At 36.7% G+C, this 25,011-nt stretch overlaps 1 protein-coding gene across 1 annotated transcript in view; it reads right to left on the bottom strand.

Moving 5' to 3' along the window:
* The window catches only part of Cbp80 (Nuclear cap-binding protein subunit 1), a 393,330-nt gene that overhangs the window by 238,211 nt on the left and 130,108 nt on the right, over window positions 1-25,011 (bottom strand). The window contains exons 9-10 of the mRNA XM_090368459.1: window positions 24,086-24,155; window positions 2,649-2,864 (exon numbers count right to left, since the gene is read on the bottom strand). Of these exons, the coding sequence (XP_090224585.1) occupies window positions 2,649-2,864; window positions 24,086-24,155 (286 nt within the window). The remainder of the gene's footprint in view (window positions 1-2,648; window positions 2,865-24,085; window positions 24,156-25,011) is intronic.

Genomic DNA, 25,011 nt, shown 5'->3' with positions numbered 1-25,011 from the left:
GGAATTAGAATTCATTGATTTTAATGCCAAAACTCAGGACATAATTGCAGATACAGTTAAGAGTTAGCTGTTCTTGTATGGTTTATACGAACATTTACCATGTATAAGTTTGTGCAATGGCATCATGTCTACACATTGTCAACTGCTAAGTAGTTAGTAACGAGTTACCTTGAATAAGTAATGCTTCATCAATGGAGAAGACTACTGTTACTTATTCTCAATGGATAACACCATCCAGACGGCACTGTTTCAGAGCTTATTGGCTCTTCATCGGTGGGTGGAGAATATACCCTGGTGTTGCAATGATGACAACCCAGTTGCAAGTATAACTCCACAATATGAGAGATGCCTGATGGTGTACATAATTCGTTTAGGGCAATAACCTCAGGTTAATAGTTGGCTACATGTAGCAATGATGCTATTGCACAAACTTATACATTAGTTAACTTCTTAGTAACCTGAGGCTATTGAATGAATTATGTAAGATCATTTACTTAAGCAAGTTTCCCTGTTTGTTCAAAAAATCACTACCTTCAATACATCTTGCCAATATCGATTTTTGCAGCCACATACACGAACGCTTAAGATGTGTGTGTGGCATTATCATCAGACACACACATTAATCAATATTATGTCCCCCCTCCTGCTAACTAGCAGTTATTCAGAGATCTACCCAACAGTATTAGCAACACAACCTTGCACCACCACTGTTCAAATGTATTCCATCTCTAAAAAACAAATTCCATCAATCTAATAAGATACAGCATTCTGATATAAATTATCCTCCAAAAACCTTTGCAGAGTCCTTACAATCTTGGGTTAATCCACATGGTTTTCAGCATATATTCCCTACTATTGTGCCACTCGTGTGTTTAGACCTTTCTTTTCTGGGTTTTACAAATGTGTATGAGACTGAGGGTTTCACTCATGTAGAGAGACTTTTTTGATGGAATTTTTAAAAAATAATTAAAAAAATTTTGAAATGAAAACTTTTAAATAAATTTAAAGAAAGATTAGATAATTTAGTAGAAGGGATATGCAAACTAACAAACAAACTAGATATGTTTCTGCCCCCCCCACCATGCTGTATAAGCTTGCTTCATTTGCAATTGCTAATATTAATATCTACCTTGGAGAACTGGAAACAATAAATAAAGAATGTGAGGAAATATTTTTCTGGAATTTATTTATTCCCAAGTCAGATTTTCACAATCTTCCTTTGCATCACTTCTGTTACCCATAATCAAAATACAACTTGGAAAGTAGATACTTTTAAATTCATATCTACAACTCAGTTTAAAAAAAAAAAAAAAAAAAAAAAAATCATGACAGCATTCTAAATTCATGAAAGTACCTCTTGAACTATCTAATGATCTAAGTCAAAGTTTCAGATACCACTCATTTCAATAATTATTGTACATGTCAGAGATGCTTGTGGTCTGCATTTTTATTCATATCTTTTGTTCCTTACTGAGGTGATAGGTGGAAATGAAGGATTCAGACAGCATGAGTTCTCACTTTCTAGAAAGTTGACAAAGGATTATTCAAAAAACATGGGTTCTTACTGTTTAGCATTTTAATAGCCATTTAATATTTTATTTCATTGTTGACATCTGGATGAAGAAATCTGTACACATTTTTTTTTTAAAGGTTTTCCAAGCTATTATTTTTTTAGTTTCTTCATTTCTTTACGATCCTTAATCTTTTCATGTGAATTCCTCCCATTAACCACCAAATACAAACCTTTCAGTAAATTACTATTTAATTTTATGTCACTATAAAATTACATCAGTAATTTTACTTTCAGTGATGAAACCTGTCTTAATTTTCAGTAAAATTTATTTCATTACCCAATTCTTAGTAAAAATAATGTAATTTACAATACACATAAAACTAATTATCCACATAATAAATGGCACTTATTTATTAATGACATTAGTTATTATGATCACTAATCAGTGATCATAATGATGCACATGCACCTTTTACTTTCAATATACACACCGCGAAAACCTTAAGGGTAAAAAGCAGGGTTAAATTTAGTGAATGACTAGGCACATTATTTGTAGTAACCATCCGTTGCAGCTTCTGACATATGAACATACACGACCATATGAACTTGCTGTTGCTCAAATGTGAGCAGTCTTGGAATCCAGCTGTTATTGTTATTTTGGTTTTTAGGAGCATTAGCAACTAAGGCCATATTGCTCCGTGAATATGCGGTGGTCATTCCCTGACCTTTCCGCATCCTCCGTATTTGGTGGTGACGGGCTCGAACCCCGGTCTAATCAAGAAGCGTGTGCTACGCACTGCTGCTCCTTCCCACCTGGCTACGGAGGCGCCGCTTGGAATCCAGCATGCACAAACACAAATGGAGAATACAGTGTGTGTGCTTCCTACTGATATTCTCAGAAAGCACATCTCTCTCTCTCTCTCTCTCTCTCTCTCTCTCTCTCTCTCTCTCTCTCTCTCTCTCTCTCTCTCTCTCTCTCTCTCTCTCTCTCTCTCTCTCTCTCTCTCTCCCCCCCTCCCTCCCTCCAGAATCTGGATTGTATAAATTAAATTAGTTATACTCCAAAGATATTATTTATTTCTCCAAGTTAAAAATAAATAAAGTTTCATTATATTTTAATATTATAATAACTTACCTCTGGACAATCTGTATAATCAAATAATCTAAAAATGACTTGAGGAAATGGATATATACAATCATCGCGATGGGCTGGTGGTATTATATCAGGTAAATCATGCTGTAATGCTTCACAAAGAACTCCATCAAAACCAAGATAGGGTCTAAGTATGTGGTGTTCTACCCATTTATCACTGCGGAGTTTACATATCTGTGCCCAAAGGCAATCTAAATACTGAACATAAATAAAAACAAAACAAATTTTTTAAAACAGGTTTTGAATAAACCATCTACTAATGTTTATTCATTTCATTAATTTTTTTTTCAAACAGCTTAACTTATTATAAATAAATACTCTTATAGTATTTATTTATATATATATAATATTGGTGCTCAAATGCAAACATAAAATTACATTTTCAAATACAAATAAAATTATACCAAATATATGTGGAACCTTTGCATTTTGCATTTATTGCTTGGAATGCTGATTTTATAATAGCCATCATTATGGAAATGTTCCAATAAGCTAATTTGTTCAGCAATTAATTTGAACCAAATACTGTCCTGTTTTAATAAACTTCAGCTGACAAATTTAAAGACAAACTCAAATATCAAATGCTATAGTCACAAAACAGCATGGATTAAAACCACACAAAAAAGTGCTAACAAGTTATACAACAGAAAACCGCTCAAAAGAAAATCCTGTTAAAAAGGTCAAGTGTTTATGGCCTTTAAACACTTAGAAGGCTTTAAAAACCGTAAACACAGAAGCAGTGTTTATGGTTTCTGTGGTGACAGCAGTAGTTGGGAGCTCCAGGACAGCCCATTTTTTTCACTAAATCAGTCTATCTTTAAACATTCTAAATCACCTGCTATATGGAAGAGTATATTCACATTAAGTCTCTTTTAACGCTTTATACTTTGGCTGATGTTTTCTTGAGGTGGAAACAATATTTGAGAGTAGCATACTCTCATGTGTCACATCCATTGTTATGTAAGCAAAACTGAACAGGCATAAACTTGACTGACAACTAAGGTCATACTGGTTTGCAAGAGTTGACTTCGCAATTGCTATGTGATGCAGCTTAGTTTGGTCTTAAATTCTGCAGCTCAGCTAGAAACAGCAAGCAGTATGGCGGTTCACGAAAACTTCCTTTTGAAATGAATTCATCACGAAAAAAATTTTAAAAAATCATTTATTGAATAGTCCTCGTAACTGCTGGTAAAATTGCTCTACATCACTAAAAAGAAAACTTCATGTCAGAAGTTTCATCCAGAAGAATAGCCACAAATGTAGCGGAAGAAATTTCTTTTTTTATAGCATCTTTAACCACATCACATATAGCGTTAATGATATTTTGTACTGTGGAAAAAGTTCCTCGAAATACAGTCAATGCCTTTAAATGACTGTCTAAAAGAGGATCATTCTCATGGAGCACATTTAAAAGTTCTATATAATTTCCCTAATTAGCTGAATTTTTAGTCTCATCCTGACCTCTCAAAGAAAGCTGTTCATTAGCCAAATAACATACGGCATCAATTAATCTTTTTAAAATGTCTCTATTTTTCTTTACTTGGTCATTACAACGGCTAATTTCAATTTTTCTTTGACTGTCAATGAGAGTGTGAATTCTTTGTTTTCCAATCATCTTAAGATTTAATAATGACAACATTATTAAATCTTAAGATGATTATTAAATCTTAAGATGATACAGGTTTTCAGATGAAGTATGGAGACTTCATCTGAAAAAAGACATTTTTTCTTGAAATGGTCCAAAGACGGGCAACTCGAATTGTGAGATCGGCAGAAGAACAACTATATGAGGAAAGACTCCAATTATGTGGGCTAAAGAGCTTAGCAACCAAGCACCTCAGAAGTACCTGATTGTAGTTGGGAGCGCTTATGTTTTTACACTGCTGCGACTAAATGATTGAGATCAGAATGCCTGTACTTATTCCAAACACCTATCTCTTTGGAGATAGGTGTTTGGAATAAGTACACGCATTCTGTAAACAAGGCCAACAAAAAAGACTTGACTGCACTTCACATCCAGTTAACCATACTACTGTATCATATTGTGAAACAGAGAAATGACTCATACTCAGTTTTTGTATCTCTATGCTTGCACAATAAATTTGGAAGAGGAGGACGAGGTTTTTACCTTTTTGACTATGTTCATACAATCTGCAAAATCTCTGGTAGAAAACGGGACATTCAATATATCGTCAACATTGTTTCCCATTGTAAATATGGGCAAAAAAAGCTATAAATTAAATCTAAAGAAATTATAAATATACATTTAAATATAAATATAAATGTATATTAAAAAAATTATGTAAATCGGTGTCATAAATACGTTGGTTCACACTTTACGCACGCAAAACAGCCGAAACTCAGAAAACAAAAACAGCAACTCATAACAATCACAACCACTAACTACTTCTGGGTGCTGTTGTCTCAGCCCACACCCTGCCATTCCTTCTGGATGGTTTAAAACCTAAGAAGGCTAAGAATTTGACCTGTTGCGCCACATGTACGTCTGTTTATAGGGTTCAAAGGTGTCCATATTTGTGACTGCATCATATCACATTCACGTATTAATGTGAATGTGATATGATGTTTACGCACCGAAACTTCTCCTCTTCATGAAATATTGCATATTTGATTTAATTTTAGGAATCATGCAAAACTAGCAAACAATTAGGGAAGTCTTTAACAGAAAAAAAATGTAAAAATATAATATCGGTGACGTTGCGATACAATGGGTGTGCACCGCACACCTAGCAGCACATCCTGAATATACGCCCCTAGTAAACAGTCAGCCTGGAAAGCCCATGGTGTCCTATCAATGATTTATCTAACATTATTCTGTAGAGATAGGGAGGTCATATTCTCACTGTATAAGACAATTGTAAGACTACATTTGGAATACTGCATTCAAGTATGGAGACTTCATCTGAAAAAAGACATTTTTTCTTGAAATGGTCCAAAGACGGGCAACTCAAATGGTGAGATCGGCTGGACAACTATATGAGGAAAGACTCCAATTATGTGGGCTAAAGAGCTTAGCAACCAAGCACCTCAGAGGTACTTGATTGATGTTTATCAGGTACCTTAAGTACCTGATAAAGAGGGATTAGTAAAATGAATCAATCAAAATCAGTTAGAGGGATTAGTAAAATGAATCAATTAAAATCAGTTAAAGAGGGATTAGTAAAATGAATCAATTAAAATCAGTTAAAGAGGGATTAGTAAAATGAATGAAAGTAGAATTCTCACTGTTCTAAACAATTCCAGAATTAGGGGTCATAAATTCAAATTACAGGTTTTGAGATTTTAGATTACATTATAGGAACTTTTCTTTTAGCCAACGAGTTGTTGATAGCTGGAACAAATCACCCTCACAGTTGAGGCCAACTTTGAATAAATTCAAAGGTCAGCTGGATAGTTACCTGTGTGAGGAGGGAAGCATATAATTTGTGTTTTCTTATCTACTTGGTTGGTGTTTTTTTTTTTCCAGTGCAGCAAAAGCCTGTAGTTTCCTTGCACTATATGGCAAATCCAGGGGCTCACATCTGGTGAATATGGGCTTGGCATACCCAGGGTCCTTAACTGGATATCATCATTCTTCTCTTTCTTGGTGATTTCGTTTTACTTCTGACTCTCTCGCTCACGCACGTGCGTGTGTGTGTGTTGGGGGGAGGGAGGGAGTACAGCATAAGTTTCAGGCTTCCTTGTATCATATGGCTAATAATAATAAAAATACAGGCAACCCCCGGTACTTCTACAACATGGTTTTGCTCGAACACGATTGAAAATTGCAGCAATCCTCGCACAACACAGTACTTATATAACACAGTTTTGCTCTAACATAGTAGGAAATCTCTTATAACACGGTATTTTTGAGCTGGAAAAACCCTGCTGTTGACTCGCCTTCGACTTCGTGATATTTTTCTAAAGCATATTTCTGGAAGTCACTACCATAAAACAATAAAAACAATTTTCAGTTTCCGGTTTATTCTGAAATTGTTTAGAATAGCGAGAATTCTACCTTCATTCATTTTACTAATCCCTCTCAGAGCCTTATAAACGTCAATCGGATACCTCTGAGGTGCTTGGTTGCTAAGCTCTTTAGCCCACATAATCGGAGTCTTTCCTCATACAGTAGTGTAATCAATTATAAATGGTAGTACCGATAGCTGGAATTCTGTGGGTTTTCACGTTATTATGGCAAAATGTGTTTCCCCTTCCATGAAATATTCAATCATAAAAAACACAAATAAATTTTGAGAAACTCACTACTCCATATCTCACTTGTGCATATCGTGTTTGTCGCAATTTGTGCGTGTCAGATTCTTTGTTATTAATTGCTTATAATTTTTACTGTTTTTTTTTTTTTATTTTGTAAAATTTTAAAAAAGTGAACAGAAATATCAATCAGTTAATATTAGTATGTACATATTACAGTACATATTAATTAAGCTATATCATCATCATCATCATCAGCCATTTTCAATCCACTGCAGGATGAAGGCCTCTCCAGCAACTTTCCAGTTCCTTCTGTTTTGAGCACTGGCCATCCATTTACTACTCAAAAACTCATGAATTTCATCTATCCATCTCCGCCTTTGTCTTCCAGGTTTTCTTCTAGCTCCTCTTGGGTACCATTCTGTTATTTTCTTAGTCCATCTGTCATCATGTCTTCGAGCTATGTGTCCTGCCCAAGACCATTTTAGTTCTTTAGTTTTGATAAGAATGTCCTTTACTTGAGTTTGCTGCCTAATCCATGTGTTTCTCTTCTTATCTAACAGTCTGATTCCCAATATAATTCGTTCCATTCTTCGCTGTGTAGTTCTTAGCTTCTCTTCCATTCTTTTGGTGAGTGCCCAAGTTTCACTTCCATAAGTCATGGTGGGGAGTATACATTGATTCATTATTTTACGTTTTAGACAAACTGGGATATTGCTCTTCAGTATGTGACTATATTTCCTGAATGCTATCCATCCAAAATTTATTCTTCTCTTGACTTCCAGCCATTTATCATTATTGTTGTTGTTGTTATTTTGGTTTTTAGGAGCATTAGCAACTAAGGCCATATTGCTCCGGGATATGCGGTGGTCATTCCCTGACCTTTCCGCATCCTCCATATTTGGTGGTGACGGGCTCGAACCCCGGTCTAATCAAGAAGCGTGTGCTAACGCACCGCTGCTCCTTCCCACCTGGCTACGGAGGCGCCCATTTATCATTATTACAGCTAATAACTTGTCCCAGATAAGTATATGACTCCACCTTTTCAATTACTGCTCCATCAATCATTATTTCCCTTTCCGTGGCATACTTGTTCATCATTACTTTTGTTTTAGCCATATTCATCTTTAGTCCAAAATCCTTACTAACTGTGCATAACTGATTAAGATTTTCCTCTAATTCTTTGGGATCGTGGCTTATGACCACAATGTCATCTGCAAATCGTAAATGGTTTAGGTACTCTCCGTTCACATTGACTCCTTTCTGCGACCAGTCTAATCTTCTGAAAGCTTCCTCAAGGGCAGCAGTAAACAGCTTCGGAGATATTGTGTCTCCTTGTCGAACTCCTTTCTCGATTTTAAATTTGCTACTGTCTTTGTCTAGTCTAATAAAGGATGTAGCACTCTCATATATTTTCTTCAAAATCATAATATATGGAGTATGTATGCCTTGTCTTTCCAGTGCCCGAAACATTGCCTTATGCTGTATGGAGTCAAATGCCTTTTCATAATCCACAAATGCCAGGCATAATGGTGTTTTATATTCATTTGCTTTCTCCATTAGCTGTGATATTACGTGAAGGTGATCCATAGTTGAGAATCCCGTCCTAAAGCCAGCTTGCTCTTTCGGTTGATTCTCATCAAGTATTCTTTCTAATCTGTTAGTAATGACCCTTGTGAACAACTTGTAGATATGGGATAACAAGCTAATTGGTCTATAATTGCCAATTTCTGATTTATCTCCTTTCTTATGCAGCAAAACTATGATTGCATTATTCCACTGCTTAGGCATCACACCTTTTCTAATGCACTTTGTGAAGAGCCTTGCCAGTTTTTGTGTTATGTCTCTTCCTCCCAATTTTAACAACTCTACAGTAACTTCATCTTCCCCCGGGGCTTTCCGATTCTTCATTTTCTTCAATGCATGTTCTACCTCATCAGGAAGAATATCGGGTATGTCGTATGTGTTGCTACTTTGCAATCCATCTTCCCCACTGCTGGTATCATTCCCTCGCTCCTTGTATAGTTCTCTATAGTAGTCTTCTGCTATTTGAATTATGCCTTCTCTGCTGTTTATAAGTACACCATCGCTATTCTTCAGTTTCAGTATCATTTGTCTTTCTGTATTACTGCTCATGGCTGCTGATTTAAATCCTTTGTTTTCCCTTAATGCTTGTTCTACTTTTCTTGTGTTAAATCTTCTTATGTCCTCTCTGAGTCTCTTTCTAATGGCTTTGCATAACTCAGTATACTCAATTTTCTCCCTGTCAGTGTTTTTCTTGCTCTTCATTTGTCGTCTTTGGTTCATCATGACAAGTGTTTCTTGACTAATTTTTTCTTCTTTGGATTTCTGTTTCCCTATAGGTTTCTTGGGCTTTATCACTTTCAGAAAGTTGTAATATTCCTCATCAATATCTTGGTCCTGAGCAGTCTGCAGAAGCTCAAACTTGTTCTTAAGTTCCAGTACATACTGCTTTTTCTCCTCCTCTGTTATTTCAAAGACCTTTGTATTATTTACTCGAGTCAGTTTTTTCCTTTCCTTTCCTACATCTATATCAAGTGTACATCTTACCATTCTGTGATCACTTCCAACATTTACCTTATTCAGGACGGTAACATCATTCACAATATATCTTCTGTTAGTGAGGATGAAGTCGATTTCATTAGTTGTTAATCCATTTGGACTCTTCCATGTCCACTTTCTGTTCACCCTTTTCTTGAAAAAAGTGTTCATTACTGACATCCCTTGAGATTCTGCAAATTCCACAAGTCTTTCACCTCTTTTATTTCTTTCACCAATTCCAAAATTTCCTATAGTTCCTCTTTCTGTGCTGTTTTGCCTTTTTCCAACCTTAGCATTGAAGTCCCCCATAATAATAGTGTAGTGGGTTTTCTGCTCATCTAGAAGACTCTCAATTTCGGTGTACATTTCTTCAACCTCTTCATCATCATGGCTCGATGTTGGTGCATAAATCATTATAATCTTTAGCTTGTACCTCTTAGAAATCTTGAGTATTAGTCTTGACACCCTTGGTGATGTACTTTTGAATTCCAAAATGTTGTTTTTAAAATCTTTATGGACCAGAAACCCAACTCCACCTTCACTCCTTTCACTGTTTCCATTGGTGTACAGCAGATTTCCACTTGATAAACTTATAAGTGATTCATTTCTTCTTCTTGTTTCAGCCAAACCAATGATATTCCAATTCACATTTTCTAATTCCTTTTCCAGCTCTAATATCCTGTCTTCACCGATGAGTGATCATACGTTATAACAGGCCAAGTTCAATTTCCGTGCATGGCAGCCTGGTCGTACCCAGAAATTCTTAGCACCCTCTGCTTCCACTCTGATCCTCTCGCTGCCGTAAGAGGGAGAGTGAAAGCTGCTGGGGACTGAGGGCCATTTGTATTGTTGTGCTCTCATTGCTGGAGGGTTTGGTCTTTTCCTCTTCATGCTGACCAGGCATCTTGAAGAGAACCACTCTACACGTTCGTTGCCACCTAAGTGACGTAACAGGGCTTACCATCGAGAAGGTGTGCATGAGTGGATTTTAGGGAGGCAGGCCAACCGGACTTCTCCTAAATCTTCTGTAATAGAGAGATATTGGATCCATCAGTGTTTTAGGCTGAGTGTCTGATAACACACAGGATACCTGTTCCCCTCTAAGCCCCTAAGCTATATACGTAAGCGTAAATTTATTTTTATTTTGCTAACTGGAAAATATTCTTCCGATTTTCACGTATCATTTAACTTTGTTAACTAGTAAGGTAATAAAGTTAAATTTATGCTTTATATCTTTGAGGAAAGGGGTCCACTGTATTTTGCTGGGAGATTCCTGGGTTAGGTTCTGTGCTACTGAACTTGTGCTTGTTTGAGATCATAAAAAATTATGACTTAAGCGTGCAGTTCATGACTTTTAAAGAGAGCAGAAGGTGCATGAAATCCAGATGCTGCAAAGTCTGTGCTTAGCAGCATTGAAAAGGAAGAAAATTAAATGAACGTACATTATCTGACATATAAGTATCAGTTTGTAAGGTAAGATGTCTGTTCAGTTATTATTATTTAATTTATTACAAAAATAAAGTTAAAATATTAAGCTATTACTACTATAAAAATAAAAATACTGTAAAAAATTTCTGATAGTTATAAAAAAAAAAAAAAAAAAAATGGTCTATTTTTGTTAGCTTTTGGAATGTAGCCCCCCTTTTTGTACTGGTTCTTAGTCCCACATAACATGGTTTCGCATTACACAAAATTTTGTAGGAGCCAAACTGCTGTGTTATACGAGGGTTACTTGTACTTTATAATGAGATAAATTAAAGCACTAAGACAAAGATGGATCCTAAGAATTTCCTCTCTCCACTTCAGAGATTTGTAGGACATCACTACTAACAATCTGAAAATCAAACAGAAAATTCAAAAAACGAAAGTTTATGAGACCCCATTTGTATAGGAAGGCCTGACATAGCCAATGATGGTCAGGAAGGAATACAGTAAGCGGCCTCCATAGCCGAGTGGTCAGGAGCAGGAGTACAGTAGCACATGCTCTTTGAGTAGACCGGGGTTCAAGCCCCTGACTGCTAAATACGGTCAATCTGCCAACCCGCACTGGACCAGCGTGGCAGATTATGGTCCATTTCCCTCAGCATGAATTGTTGAGGAGGCTTCCATCCTGCAGTGGGTTGATAATGGCTACAGTTAACTTAACATGCTCATTTAAGTTGACTGTTGTTCAAACCTAGATGACAATTAAATACATTTAATAATTATATTCACTGTGAAAATGATTAATTGCAAATTCCTTTAACTTATATAGTTGTGCCAGCGTATAAACAGAATTTTTATTTATTGGAAATCCATATAAATTTCAAGTATTTCACAGGAGAATGTCATTTTACGTGGTTTGTTTCCTTGAAGAAGATAGAGTAGTATGGATAATAATGATAACTGCTGCCAACTTTTCACTTGCAATAAAAGCTGGAAATCAGAAGGAAAACAGGAGGATTTCCTTTTTTTCTAAAAGCAGGAGTACTTCCCAAAAAAAAAAAGGCGAAGGAAAAGAGGAGAATTTCAGGAAAAAAACAGGATGTGTTTTTAAAGTACATACTCCACTAGAAATGGAATTTCAGTGGCAAAATATACATTTTATAGTAAAATAAAGTTACCCACAGGAATATTTACCATTACAGTATTGTTTTTTTTAAACATTAACATACCTAACACCTTTCTCTACAGATTTCTGTTCACATATTCAACTGATCATGACTGCTTCAAGGATGATAAGAATGATCTGAGTTTAATTGCTTCAGGATGATACCATTACAGGCTTTGCCCTCTCAGAAAAGTTGAGTCCACAGTTTTGTCATAACAATGGTCTAGCTGTCTGGGGCATTTCAAAAACTTCACCAGAAAGAGAACGTCTGAACTCAGTTTTTCTTTTTTCAACCTGGCTGAATATTCTCTAGCACTCATTACTGTTGAGGAATTGTCAAATGTAAAGCATATCTTGGGATAATTTGTCATATTTCAAGCTTCCTCTTCCACTTGTCTTACCAACCAAAGACCACTGTACATCAATTATTTCTTCTTTTGTAATAGCATCTGAAACTGAGAAACTGCAAAACATTGATTCTTTTATTTATTTATTTTTTTATCTTCAACAACGGCAAGTCCTGGAAACTTGTCCACAAAAATATTTCAAATAAGAAAATGATGACATTTATTCTACTTCGCCATTTATAAGAACATCAATTTCCAGTGGGTACTTCAGCCATAAAGTACTCACTGAAAAAAAAAGAACTTAATAATTACGATCATTTTTTTGTGTTAGCCATGATCTTTCTCTTTGTGGAAAAATTGAAGGAGGGTCTGTATTTACAGACACTTAATTTTAGAGTAAACTCTGGAGATAAAATTTTGCACCAACACTTGAAATCTAGGGCTAACAATGCTTTATATACAATATAAGGACAGAATTTGTGGGATACCTGGTTCCTAAGCAACGTGACATCATCACTCCTCTCACTAGTGCACAAACCCACCACTTGGCAGGTATATTCTATTGGAATTAGCAGCAGCCCAGAAAGCAAGTTGCTGGGGATTTCAGGAACTGCTGGGAGTCATGAAACAAGTAAATACATGGGCTGTGTTACAGTAACTAAGAGTAAGAACAAATGCATGTATACTTGTGCAATGCATGTACACCAATGCTAGGAGTATAGTAAATAAATCTGATGAATTTGAAGTGCTGGTCAAGACATCAAAGATGGATACTGTTGGGATATGAGAGATGTGGTATCACACAGATATAAGGAATGCAGAGTACAATGTGTACAGAAAGGACAGACAGGATAGGAAGGGAGGAGGGGTTATGCTGTTAGTTAAGAAACACAAAATCTAAGGAAGTGCATCCAGCTGACATAGATGGACAGCGCAATGTTGAGTCAGTTTGGCGTGATATAAGCACTGGGAAAGCAAAAATGAGGGTAGGAGTTTGTTATAGGCCAAATGACTCTGATGATTACAATTAACAATTATATAGAATGGGCAGTAAATCGGTGTCTTATAATGGGGGATTCTAAATTCCCAGATATAGACTGAAAGTGGTGGGTTGGTCACTTGCACACTAGCAAGGATGTTTTCTACAGCAGCATGTTAAAGAGAAAACAAGAGGGATTAACACTCTTGTTCTGATTATCAGCAGTGATTATTCATGCATTAAGAATGCATGAATCCTATCTCATCCATTATGAAGTATGACTGATGTCTTTTGAGGGTATGATGAACACCATGGTGAGATCCAGACTTCCTTACATTTTGAGGGTACAGCTCTAAAATGGTGTTCACAGGTCGGCCACTAATTAGTACACTGGACCGAATCTATTGATAACTCTCTAGGAGGCTTCCAGATCAACTAATGTATATATCTTGCTACCTTTACTCTGCCAGATAGTGACTGGAGGGAATCCGAGTAGTGCGTATACAGTGGGGGGGGTGCATTGTCGCGGCCACATTATGTCAAGGATCTGGGTATATTCTTACTGTGTGTATGCCACATCCAAAACTTCATTACTTCAGACGGTATGTCCCCCCCCCCCACACATTTTTTCTTACTATTGAATACACCATGAATTGTCAAATGTACAGCAAGTTTGTCTGCGAAAAGATATAAACCTCCCAAACACTTCCTAGTTCATTTTGCAAATATATGTGGTCTCAGTTCTAATCTCAATGATGTCCATTTCTACTTACAGTCTGCCAAACCCCATGTACCTTTTCTGACAGAATCCCAGTTGTCGGTTGATTCTCTAGCACCACTGCTCATCTCAGTTGCCCAAATTATTTGCTGTACGATTCCTTTTGCCTCAAAGTTGGTACTTGCGCATATGTCCATTTCAATATTCCCTGTAGAGACTTGGTAATTTGGAATCTCCGTTTTTCGGCCTTCTCTGATTAAAATCTCTCTACCTCATTCTGCCAAATCATCTGTTGTCTCTAGCGTTCTCCCAACTCCACTAATCACTTGGACTTCCTCTCTTTGCAACTTGACTTTCTCCAGTCCAACTTTCCTAACAGTGAAGTAATTTTCCTTGGTGATTTTAATGTTCACAACTCCAGCTGGCTTCTGTTTTCTAGTCACACTGACCCAGCTGGTCGAGATGCTGAGGTTTTTGCAATTACCGATGACCTCGCACAGACTGTTCATTTACCTACCAGAATACCAGACAATCCTAACCATACAGCCAACACACTTGATCCTTTTCTCACAAACAAACCTTCTAAGTATATGGTCAAAGTGAGTGGTCCTTCAGGCACTCAGTTCACAACTTGGTGATTGTCTCTTCTTCAATGAAGCCTTTATTTCATGGCTATTCCCAACCTCGTGTGGTTTAGCATTACAAGAACGGAAAATGGGATGACCTCCGAGATTTCCTTCTTTTCCTTGGTCGAATTACTGTTTCAAAACTTCTGATGTCAACATTTGCTCAGATCATGTCAGTGAAATTATTCTTGTAGGAATGGAATCCTTTATACCTCACTCCATTTTAAAATCCTTTATCTAAACCTTCGTTTTCCAATAAATGTGCTAAGGATGTGTTTTTCCTTCTGCTTGGAAATTTTCTCATATCCAACCAGTTCCTAAAATGGGTGACAAATCCCTCCCATCCAATTATCGTACCATTGCAATTACTTCTACTCTTTCTAAGGTAATGGAGAAATTAATTAACCACCAACTCAAACTATCTAGAAACTTTCCATCTGATCAATGATCGCCCGTATGGATTCCATCAATGTCGATCCCCTGTGATATTCTGGCTTATGTTACCCATGTATTTACAAATTCAATGGAAAATTCCATGAAACACAAGCAGTTAGCAGTTGCTCTTGACATCGCAAAGGCTTTAGATAGTGTTTGGCATAAAGATCTTCTAAACAAGCTTCCATCTTATGGTTTGCCAACTATTTTTTATAATAGGTTATCCAGATTTCTCTCTGGCAGATGGCCCTCTTGTGTTCTAACTTCTCCACTAATGCTGATATGCCCCAAGGTTCAGTTTTTCCCCCATTATTTTACTCTTGTATATTAATGACCTTCTTTCATTGACTAGAAATCATATTAATATAGTTTTGCTGATGACAGCACATTGCATTCCATTTTCCAGTTTGAGAAACCTTGCCCTGCTCAATCAGCTTCAACTTCTCGAATATCTGCTATCAATTCCTTAAATGCTGATCTCCATGTAATTCTCCAAAGGGGCAAAGACAACTTAGTTGATTTCAATCCTTCTAAATCAGTCCTGTCTTATATCTTGCAAAAGGGATTCTTCTGCTCCTATGTTTATCTTTGGTGATACTCCGATTTCTAGGCAAGATGATATCTCTCTTTTGGGAATTACCTTGACTTCTAATCTCTCTTGGCACAAGCACATTACAAATATTGCTTCCTCTGCATCTAAAAAACTTGGTTTTCTCTTTCACTCTTGGGCATTACTTTTCTTCCACTCTGTACAAATCGGAATATTGTTTCCACATCTGGGGTGGTGCCCCCAAAACCTCTCTAAGGCTTCTTGATTCCATTCAGAAGAGGGCAATTAGGTTAATTAATGACTCACCACTAACAGAATCTCTCTACTCGCTGTCTCATAGATGTACAGTTTCTGCTGCATGCCTTTTCTACAGATACTTCCATGGGCACCGTTCTTCTGAATTGGCTTCTTTAATTCCTGCTCTCACTTTCAAAATGGTTCGAACACATGCCGCCATCAGCCAACATCCATATACTGTCCAACTTCATATTCACAGAACCAACTTTTCATCTTCCTCGTTTATTCGTTCAACTGCCATTTTCTGGAACAACCTTCCTTCATATGCTATTTCCTGAAAATTATAATCTACAGAAGTTCAAGTCTAATGTCAACAAATATTTTCTTTCGTCTTCTCAACCTCCAACCTATGCACAGTACTAAGTACTACAGGTTCTAATACCTCTCGTGTTTTGGGCCTGAATAAAAAAAAAATAAAATTTTGATAACTCTGAGAAGTGCTCATTTGGCTTTTCTGACCGCATCTAACTTCTTTAAATTTAAAAAAAGACAGCCAACGAGTACACACATGCTTTTTTACTTCCATCCTATCCATCACCTGAAACTGTCTAAATCTTTATATTTTGCACTTCTTTTTAGATAGCAATACATTTCCATAAACAATTCCGGTTTCACAGGAAGGTAAGATCCCTTTTTCAGCATACAAATTAATAAGATTACAAGAACAGCATTACTATCAAGTGCTCAATACCTGTGCTATTCCAGCTTTCAGAGTACTATAACAGTCATATTATCAACATCAACGCTAAGTGTGCAAACAGGTTGTTAAAGGAATTCCACCTACTTACAGGTTGTTCAAAAGCAGATAGCCAATGTTATATTCTGTAAAGTCAGCTTCCAATGAGAGCAAGTTGCTTTCTATTTGATTTTTTTATTACAAAAAAGTCACCACAATGGTTAGAATTGTTTTGATTACTACTGCCATTTCTATCAATAAAAAATTAGCCATTTTTCAGAGCACTCACTACTTCACCTTTTCCTATCCAGTTTCACTAAAAATGCTATTGTTTTTTTGTTTCTCACAGCATTTCTGCTATTTCACTATTGGGAAACATATTTCTGGACAATGTGCCTCCACATTCAGCACAACTCAGAGAAATATTATGTATTATGATGTTCTATGACAAAAAAAAAAAAAAAAAAAAAAAAAAAACTCATATAACATCATCATCACCACCAGAAATCCAACATCTATTTTTGCATTTCTTTCCATGCACTGTCCCTGCTGCTATGCTTATTTGTTTACAAATGCCTGATTACATTGCATTTCCTGCCACTAAATTGAAATATTACATCTGCATTGGTACAAAGCAAACATTTTACCTTTTCCAGATTTCACAATACAAGGAAAATCTTAAATATATATCTTCTGAAATTTTACACTGCATTTCTTTAACATCTTACTGAAAGACATTGTTAATTAGCTTCACGCTACACAAGTACTATGAAACTACTGCACACAACAAAGAACAATCCTATAATTGTACATTTCTATTTTGAAACAGGAATACCGCAGCACACTTGAAAACCAATTGGTTCATGAAAATTAATTGAAATTTGCAAAATTTTAAATAAAAATACAATTTTAAACAGTTTATATTTTTTATTTTATTATTATTTTTGTTTTTCATAAAAAGAAAAACTCTTGTCCCCAACTATATTATGAGTGAAATCGAATATAAATGATGGATTTTCCATTGTAAATTGAGAGCTGGCAGCTATGCAACCACAGATGTAAAAAATGTCTTCATTTTTGAAAAAAAAATAATAAATAATAAATAAATAAATAAATAAATAAAATGAAAATAGCAGTAAAAAGGAGGGGAAGAGAGTATAGCAATTTGGGGTCACTTATCAATTTAAAAATGGATGCTTTGTCATTGAACATGTGTATGTGTGCACTAAAATTCCACATATATGAAAATAAATTTAATACATTTAGACATGCAGCAGAGATATCTAAGAAAACTGCATACAGTTCAAAGACTAAGGACAATAAGTTCTTTTAAATTAATCAGTATGGATCAATTGAAAGCACTTAAGGGTACTCTGTGCAGATGTGTTTTTGCAGACAGCAGATTTTAAAGTACAGTGAATACTTTATAAAGTACAGTGGTCATAGTACTCACAACAAAGCAAACTTCTACCAAGTTTCCTGTTTATTTCACTCCTTGCAAACAAGTTACACTAGTTTGAAAAAACAGTGTTTCAGAACTTACTGGTACATCAGATAGTAGGTGGTTTCAATTTGTGAATATCCAAGAAAGCTGAAAGAAAAAAGGCCTGTTCCACAGCTTCTTTTATACACAGTTATCTGATGACTGATCAAAGTAATGTTTGTATACAACTCAAAGGCCCTTGAGCCAGAAACTTCTGGTAATGGAAAGACGTGCTTCAAACACCAACATTTTAAATGAATACTACAGCAATAAATTTAAATAACTTTAATGGATATCAGGGTAGTATACGACATAGAATATGACAAAACAAGAAGTAAACAGTAGATGCCTGTTTATAAAACCTTAATGCCCAACACAACTCTTGGAAATATCAAGAATAATTACATGAGCTTCACTGAACATTTCCATCAAATGTATCAAAAGATAACTAACATAAGTCAAGATATCACTAGAGGAGCAACAATTCTGGAATCGATATTGGTGGTTATTTATCAGATAGTGAAATAGTGAAACGGCTTTGAGATAGTGAAAGAGTTGGCAGCCCTTTCTTTTTAGTATGTGGCTGGATGAGAGCAAATTTCCATACATAAGACAAAACACTATTAAACAATGAGAGTGTGACAGAGGTGTTGAGAGTTTTGAGAACAAGTGAAGAAATTCTATTAGGACCTGGAAACATCTTGGCTCACAGTTGTTCAGAATTATTCTGATGTCCTAGTGTGGCATTGAGTGAAATTTGTTTGGTATGATAGGTGATTACCAAGTTCACTGATGCAAAAATTAGTGGCCATCATTATTTATCTTTAGCTAAATATGCAACAGATTCACCAAGCTGTAACAGAGGATGAAGGATGAAGTTAGAAAGATCGGCGCTTTAGCCAAAGACCAGAAGGCTGAAATAAAGGATTGATTAATAACTTTTTTTCCCCTTTTTTTTTGAAAGCTTTAGTGTAGGCAGAAAATTAACATTCATTAAAAAACTGAAGTAATGAAGGACAAGTTTTTTGGGTGCAATGAGGGATAAAAGATTTCATCCTCACAAAAATAATTTCACTGACACAATTTGAGCAAACAATAGGATGGAAGAGTGAAAACAGTAATCTGACCAAGGAAAGGAACCATAATCATGCAAGGACATGCACATCAGTACCCTCACAGTTGGCAAGTCAGCTACAGCAGCCATCTCTACAAGTCTGTGCAACTAGAAAATTTAAAATTCAGTGGAGTTATAAGCTGGAGTCTACTCCTGCAGACTCCTGTCTGCAGGAGTCTGCAGACGAGGCTACTAGAGACGGTCGTGTTCAAAGCCGCTAAGTGGATTTTTCTTATTTATTGATTTGAAATTATTGTTTTTCTAAAACTTTTGATTTAAATTTAGTAGTATAACATTATTTTGTGATTTTCTGATTAATTTGGTGTATTTATTCTTTACTCGGCCTTGTAATTGCATAAAAGTATCGGTAAAGGTTTCCACGTGTTTCAACTCCGCTACCGTTCGTAATTTTCCCGCCTTTGTGATACGATAGTTATATACCGTACTAGATAGCATTAGTTGAACTTCGTTAGCAGTTAAATTGTACGTTTGAATAAATACATATAACGACTTAGATTACAAATGTAATATAATTAATTATATTTAATATAATTAATAACATAACATAATTAATTAATAAATTAATAGAATCATGACTCAGACCAGAGAAGCAAAGCAAAAGGCTCAAGCTAATGGAAGTGCTGTGGCTCAGAGCAGAACTGAGGGGGGGCAGTTGTCCTCTGACTCACAGCCTTATAAAATGCACTGTTTGCTTGATGTTTGCAGAGCAATCGGGTACGGGACATGAAACTGCCAAGGGGGATGTCTTTGTGTGTGCGCGATGCAAGGAGTGTATCGATATCAAGCAACAACTCGGCGTTCTTGTGGGCCTATATGAGAGCTTGAAGGACAGGGTGTATGCCCTCGAAGAAACTAAATTGAGGGGCCCATCAAGCTCTCAGCTGCCCACATCAACGACAGAGCTTGCACTTGGGCATCGCGTGACACAGAGACAACCCCCAAGGCAGAATGCGCTGGTCCCGAAGGAACTAGTAGTTGTTGGTGACTCTATTGTCAGGGAAACGGGGAACATGCTTTGTAAAAAAGATAGGTGGAACAGGACCAGGGTATATCTGCCAGGGGCAAAGGTTGATGACGTTGTAGAGCGAATATCATCTTTTAAGGGCACAAAAGGTGATATAGTTGTACACGTTGGCACTAATAATATTAAGAGTAGGAGACCGGCAGAATTACTTAACAAGTACAGGTCACTGTTGAACAAAACCCGAGAATTAGGGTTGAATTTGAAAGTGTCTGCAATTCTGCCCAGACACGATAGGAGAGAGTATATGATGAGAGCCTTGTCGATCAATTCGGCCCTGGAAAGATTGTGCAAGGCTCAAGGGGTAGAATTTTTTTCAGCCTGGACTGTACTTGTTAACAGGAGAGATTGCTTCTACAGGGATGGGATACACTTAAATAGAAAGGGTGCAAGAATATTTGCTGATGCTATCGAGGCAGTGTTAGGTGGGTCGGAAAACTGCTAGCTTGGGGGGAGACAAAGACCAATAGATTGACAGTAGCCATTGGCAGAGGTGAAAGAGATTCTTGCACTGCTTCTATTAGAATGAGCAGAAGCCTGAAAAACAAGATGCATGGTATTTCAGAGACTGCTGGGAGCCATTGCGGTACAAGTAAACACAAGTAAACATCAAAGGCAGATATTGTTGGGATATCAGAGATGTAGTGTCACACAGATATAAGGGAAGCAGAACTGGAATTTGGGGAGTACAACGTCTACAGAAAGGATAGACAGGATAGGAAGGGGGGAGGGGTTATGCTATTAGTTAAGAAACACATAAAAACCAAGGAAGTGAAGCCGGTCGACATCGCCGGACAGTGCAGTGTTGAGTCAGTTTGGTGTGACATAAGCATTGGGAGATCAAAATTGAGAGTAGGAGTGTGCTATAGGCCTAATGACTCTGATGAGTATAATAAGGAACTGTACAGGGAAATAGAGTGGGCCAGTAAATCAGAGAGTCTTATAATGGGAGATTTTAATTTCCCAGATATTGACTGGAATTTGGGGGCTGGTTACTCACACACTAGCAGGGCTTTTGTGGATTTATTGGATGATTGTTTTCTACATCAGCATGTTCGGGAGGCAACTAGAGGGAGTAATACTCTTGATTTGATTATCAGCAGTGATTCTTCATGCATTAAGAATCTGCAGATAAATGAACCACTAGGTGGCAGTGATCACAGTGTGCTGAAGTGGGATTTACTCAAAGAGGTAACTACCATTAGGGGTAAAGGGAAGGGTTATTGCTTCCGTAAAGGCGACTACGATGGACTGAGACAGTATTTAAATTCTATACAGTGGGACCAACTGATGATGTTACCAACAGCAAATTCAAAATGGGAAGCATTCAAAGAACTTATCTTGGAAGCTACTAGGCTTTACATACCAACTAAGAAATATTGTTCAAGGTTTAGGCCAAAATGGATGTCAGATGAACTAATGAGGCATATGGCAGAGAAGAAAAATGCATGGGATACTTACAAATTAACACATGACACAGAAGCCTATGATAGATACAAGTTGATATGCAACCAAGTTACAAAGGAGGTTAGGCAGGCGAAGGCAGATTATGAGAAATCCTTGGCAAGGGATGCAAAGAGTTCTTTACTTATGTAAACTCTAGAAGGAAGGGGATGAATCAGATTGGTCCACTTGATATTGATGGGTCAACTGTTGATGATCCTGCTCAGGTAGCTAACAAACTAAATGAATATTTTGCATCGACATTCACACATGAGGAGTTATTCAGCAAGGGGAATGCCAGAGGTGTATTCAACTCTAGCAGTAAGCTACAGAATCTTGAAATAAATGGGAGTAAAGTGGAGGAGAAACTGTTGAAGATAAACACAAGAAAGGCACCCGGGGTGGATGGGATCTATCCAGTTATATTAAAGGAGGCAGCAAAGGAAGTAAGCAAACCCTTAGCCATAATTATGAGAGCTTCCTTGGACTCAGGGGAGGTACCCATAGACTGGAAATGTGCAAATGTGACCCCAATTCACAAAGGAGGATCAAAGGCTGACACAAGTAATTATAGACCTGTGAGCTTAACTTCTGTTCCAGGAAAATTAATGGAGGCACTGGTTAAAGAAGCACTGCAGGATCATTTAGACAAGACTTCAGTTATAGACACAGCATGGTTTTGTTAAGGGGAAGTCTTGCCTGACCAACTTGATTGGATACTATGATGCAGTCACAAAAGAACTGGATGCAGGGAATAACTTTGATATTATATACTTGGATCTTAGAAAGGCTTTTGATACTGTTGCACATGGAAGACTGCTACACAAATTGGAGCAGTGTGACATTGGAGGCAAATTGCTGCTATGGATAAAGGGGTGGTTGAGGGGGAGAAGACAGAGAGTGGTAATCAATGGACACTGCTCATCGTGGACTAATGTTATTAGTGGAGTCCCTCAGGGCTCAGTGTTGGGTCCATTATTGTTTTCTGTATTTATAAATGATATTGATGATGGTATATCAAGCTTAATGTCCAAATTTGCAGACGATACAAAGGTTGGCAGGGTTGTCAAGGACACTACTGACACTATGCTGCTGCAACAGGATCTGGAAAGGTTGAGCAGATGGGCTGAGAGGTGGCAAATGAAGTTTAACATTGACAAATGTAAAGTACTACACATGGGAAACAGCAACCCCAGAGCAACGTATCAACTCTGTGGTACTACACTGACAGTGGTAGAGAATGAAAGGGACTTGGGTGTGGTTGTGCAGGCAGATATGAAGTTCTCTGAGCAGTGCAGACGGGCTGCAAGAGTAGCTCATGGAGTATTGTCAATGATATACAGGAATTTTTCCAGCAGGGATAAGGAGGTGATTATTCCATTGTATAAGGCAATGGTCAGGCCACACCTAGAGTACTGTATACAGGTCTGGAGGCCTCATTTCAAGAAGGATGTAGAGCTGCTGGAACGAGTACAGAGAAGGGCAACAAGATTAGTGAATGGAACAAAGGGGTGCTCTTACGAAGAAAGGCTTAAGTTTTGCAAATTACAGTGTCTGGAGACTAGGTACCAGCGAGGGGATCTGATAGAGGTGTATAAAGCCTTGAATGGTTTAAGCATGCTCAATGCTGATGGGATTCTTCCTCTAGCTCAGAAAAATCACCTGAGAGGGCATAAATTCAAATTGAGGAAAGACAGATGTAGGATAGACGTGCGGAAATTTGCCTTTAGCCAGCGGGTGGTTGGTTATCAACCTCCACCACAAGGGACTTCCATCCCTTGTGGTGGAGGTTGATAGCCTAAATAAGTTTAAGGCTCAGCTGGACAGGTATTTTGAACGAACAGAGGGGTGAAGTGGAAGTGGATTTTTTTTTTTTTTTTTTTTTTTTGGCTGATGCTGCATAAACTTGCTTTCTTGCATCAAATGCCTCTACTAATGCTAATGCTAATAAGTATCAAAATCACCAAGGAAAATAACTTCGTTCTAAGAAAAATTAAGAGTGGAGAAAGAGTTTCTAAAAAATGAAGAAAAAAAAAAAGTTCAGAGTGATCTGTACAGTCGAGAGAATGAAAGATGAATTTGACAGAATGGAGACAATATATTAAGACAGAAGATTCTGCATTAGGAAGCCTCTGAGTAAAAAAAAATTCAAGAGTATCAGAACAATAAGCATAAAGACCACCTTAAAAGCAAAAGGAATCAGTGTAGCTTGGTAATTATAGGTGGGAAAAGGCTATACTGAGATCTGAAGTGAGACTACACATATTTGTAAAATGATTTAAGAAGTTCTTATCAACATTTAAAATTTATAAACATTAATAGAAATAAATGTATATTAATACCTCTTCTTGAAGATGTGGGGTAGGTGCCTGCCATACTTTTAAAGCTGGATGATAGACTTTTGTGCGCTTGCTGAAAGAAATTTTAATTTTCATTTAAAATATTCATATATTACAATAGAGAATCAAGCTGACTTTCATGGAGGGGAAGGTCCCAACTTTTATTCTAGCAAACTGAAGTTACATAAACTTTCATAAACTGTAAACAAATTTTCATTTTTTGTAATCATCAGCTCATAACAATAATACAATATAACACATTAAATTTTATTAGTACTCAAAAGAAAATAATAATAATAAATAATACACATATAATATGATGATTATGTAATTGCAGAATTTAACTAAAAATTACAAATTTTAAAAAAAATTTCCGCAATAAAAACTAATAAAAATAAAAGTAAAATAAAATAATCACAAACCATTGTACATACTATCTTTTAAGAAACCATAACATGGCCACAATTTATGGGAGTACAGTATTTTACTCCCATAAAACCGAATTGTCTTTGATAGTCACACAATTCAGCTTTTGGATCATATGGTAATTTAGCATATGAGGTGCTACCCAAATGTTCCCGAAATTTTAATGTTGCACAGGAACTACTAAGTCTAGTACAGACTTGTGGTGCTAGGTAACACTTTTTCTTTTTTTTATGAAAATCCCAAAACATGAGAGGTCTTAGAACCTATAGTACTTAGTTCCGTGCTTGGGATGGACATTAAAAAGATGAAAGAAGATATTTATTGACATTACACTTGAACTTCTGTAGACTGTAATTTTCAGGAAATATGTATGAAGGAAGGTTGTTCCAGAAAACAGCAGTTAAATAAATAAACGAGGAAGATGAAAAGTTGGTTCTGTGAGTTTGAAATTGGACAGTAAATGGATGTTGACTGGTGGTGGCACGGGTTTGGACTGTTTTGAA

This window comes from Mastigoproctus giganteus, chromosome 2 (genome assembly GCF_048544385.1).
Source record: "Mastigoproctus giganteus isolate SK-2022 chromosome 2, ASM4854438v1, whole genome shotgun sequence".
Lineage (NCBI taxonomy): Eukaryota > Metazoa > Arthropoda > Arachnida > Uropygi > Thelyphonidae > Mastigoproctus > Mastigoproctus giganteus.
The sequence above is the reverse complement of the archived record's forward strand: the minus strand, read 5'-3'. Positions and strand labels throughout refer to the sequence as shown.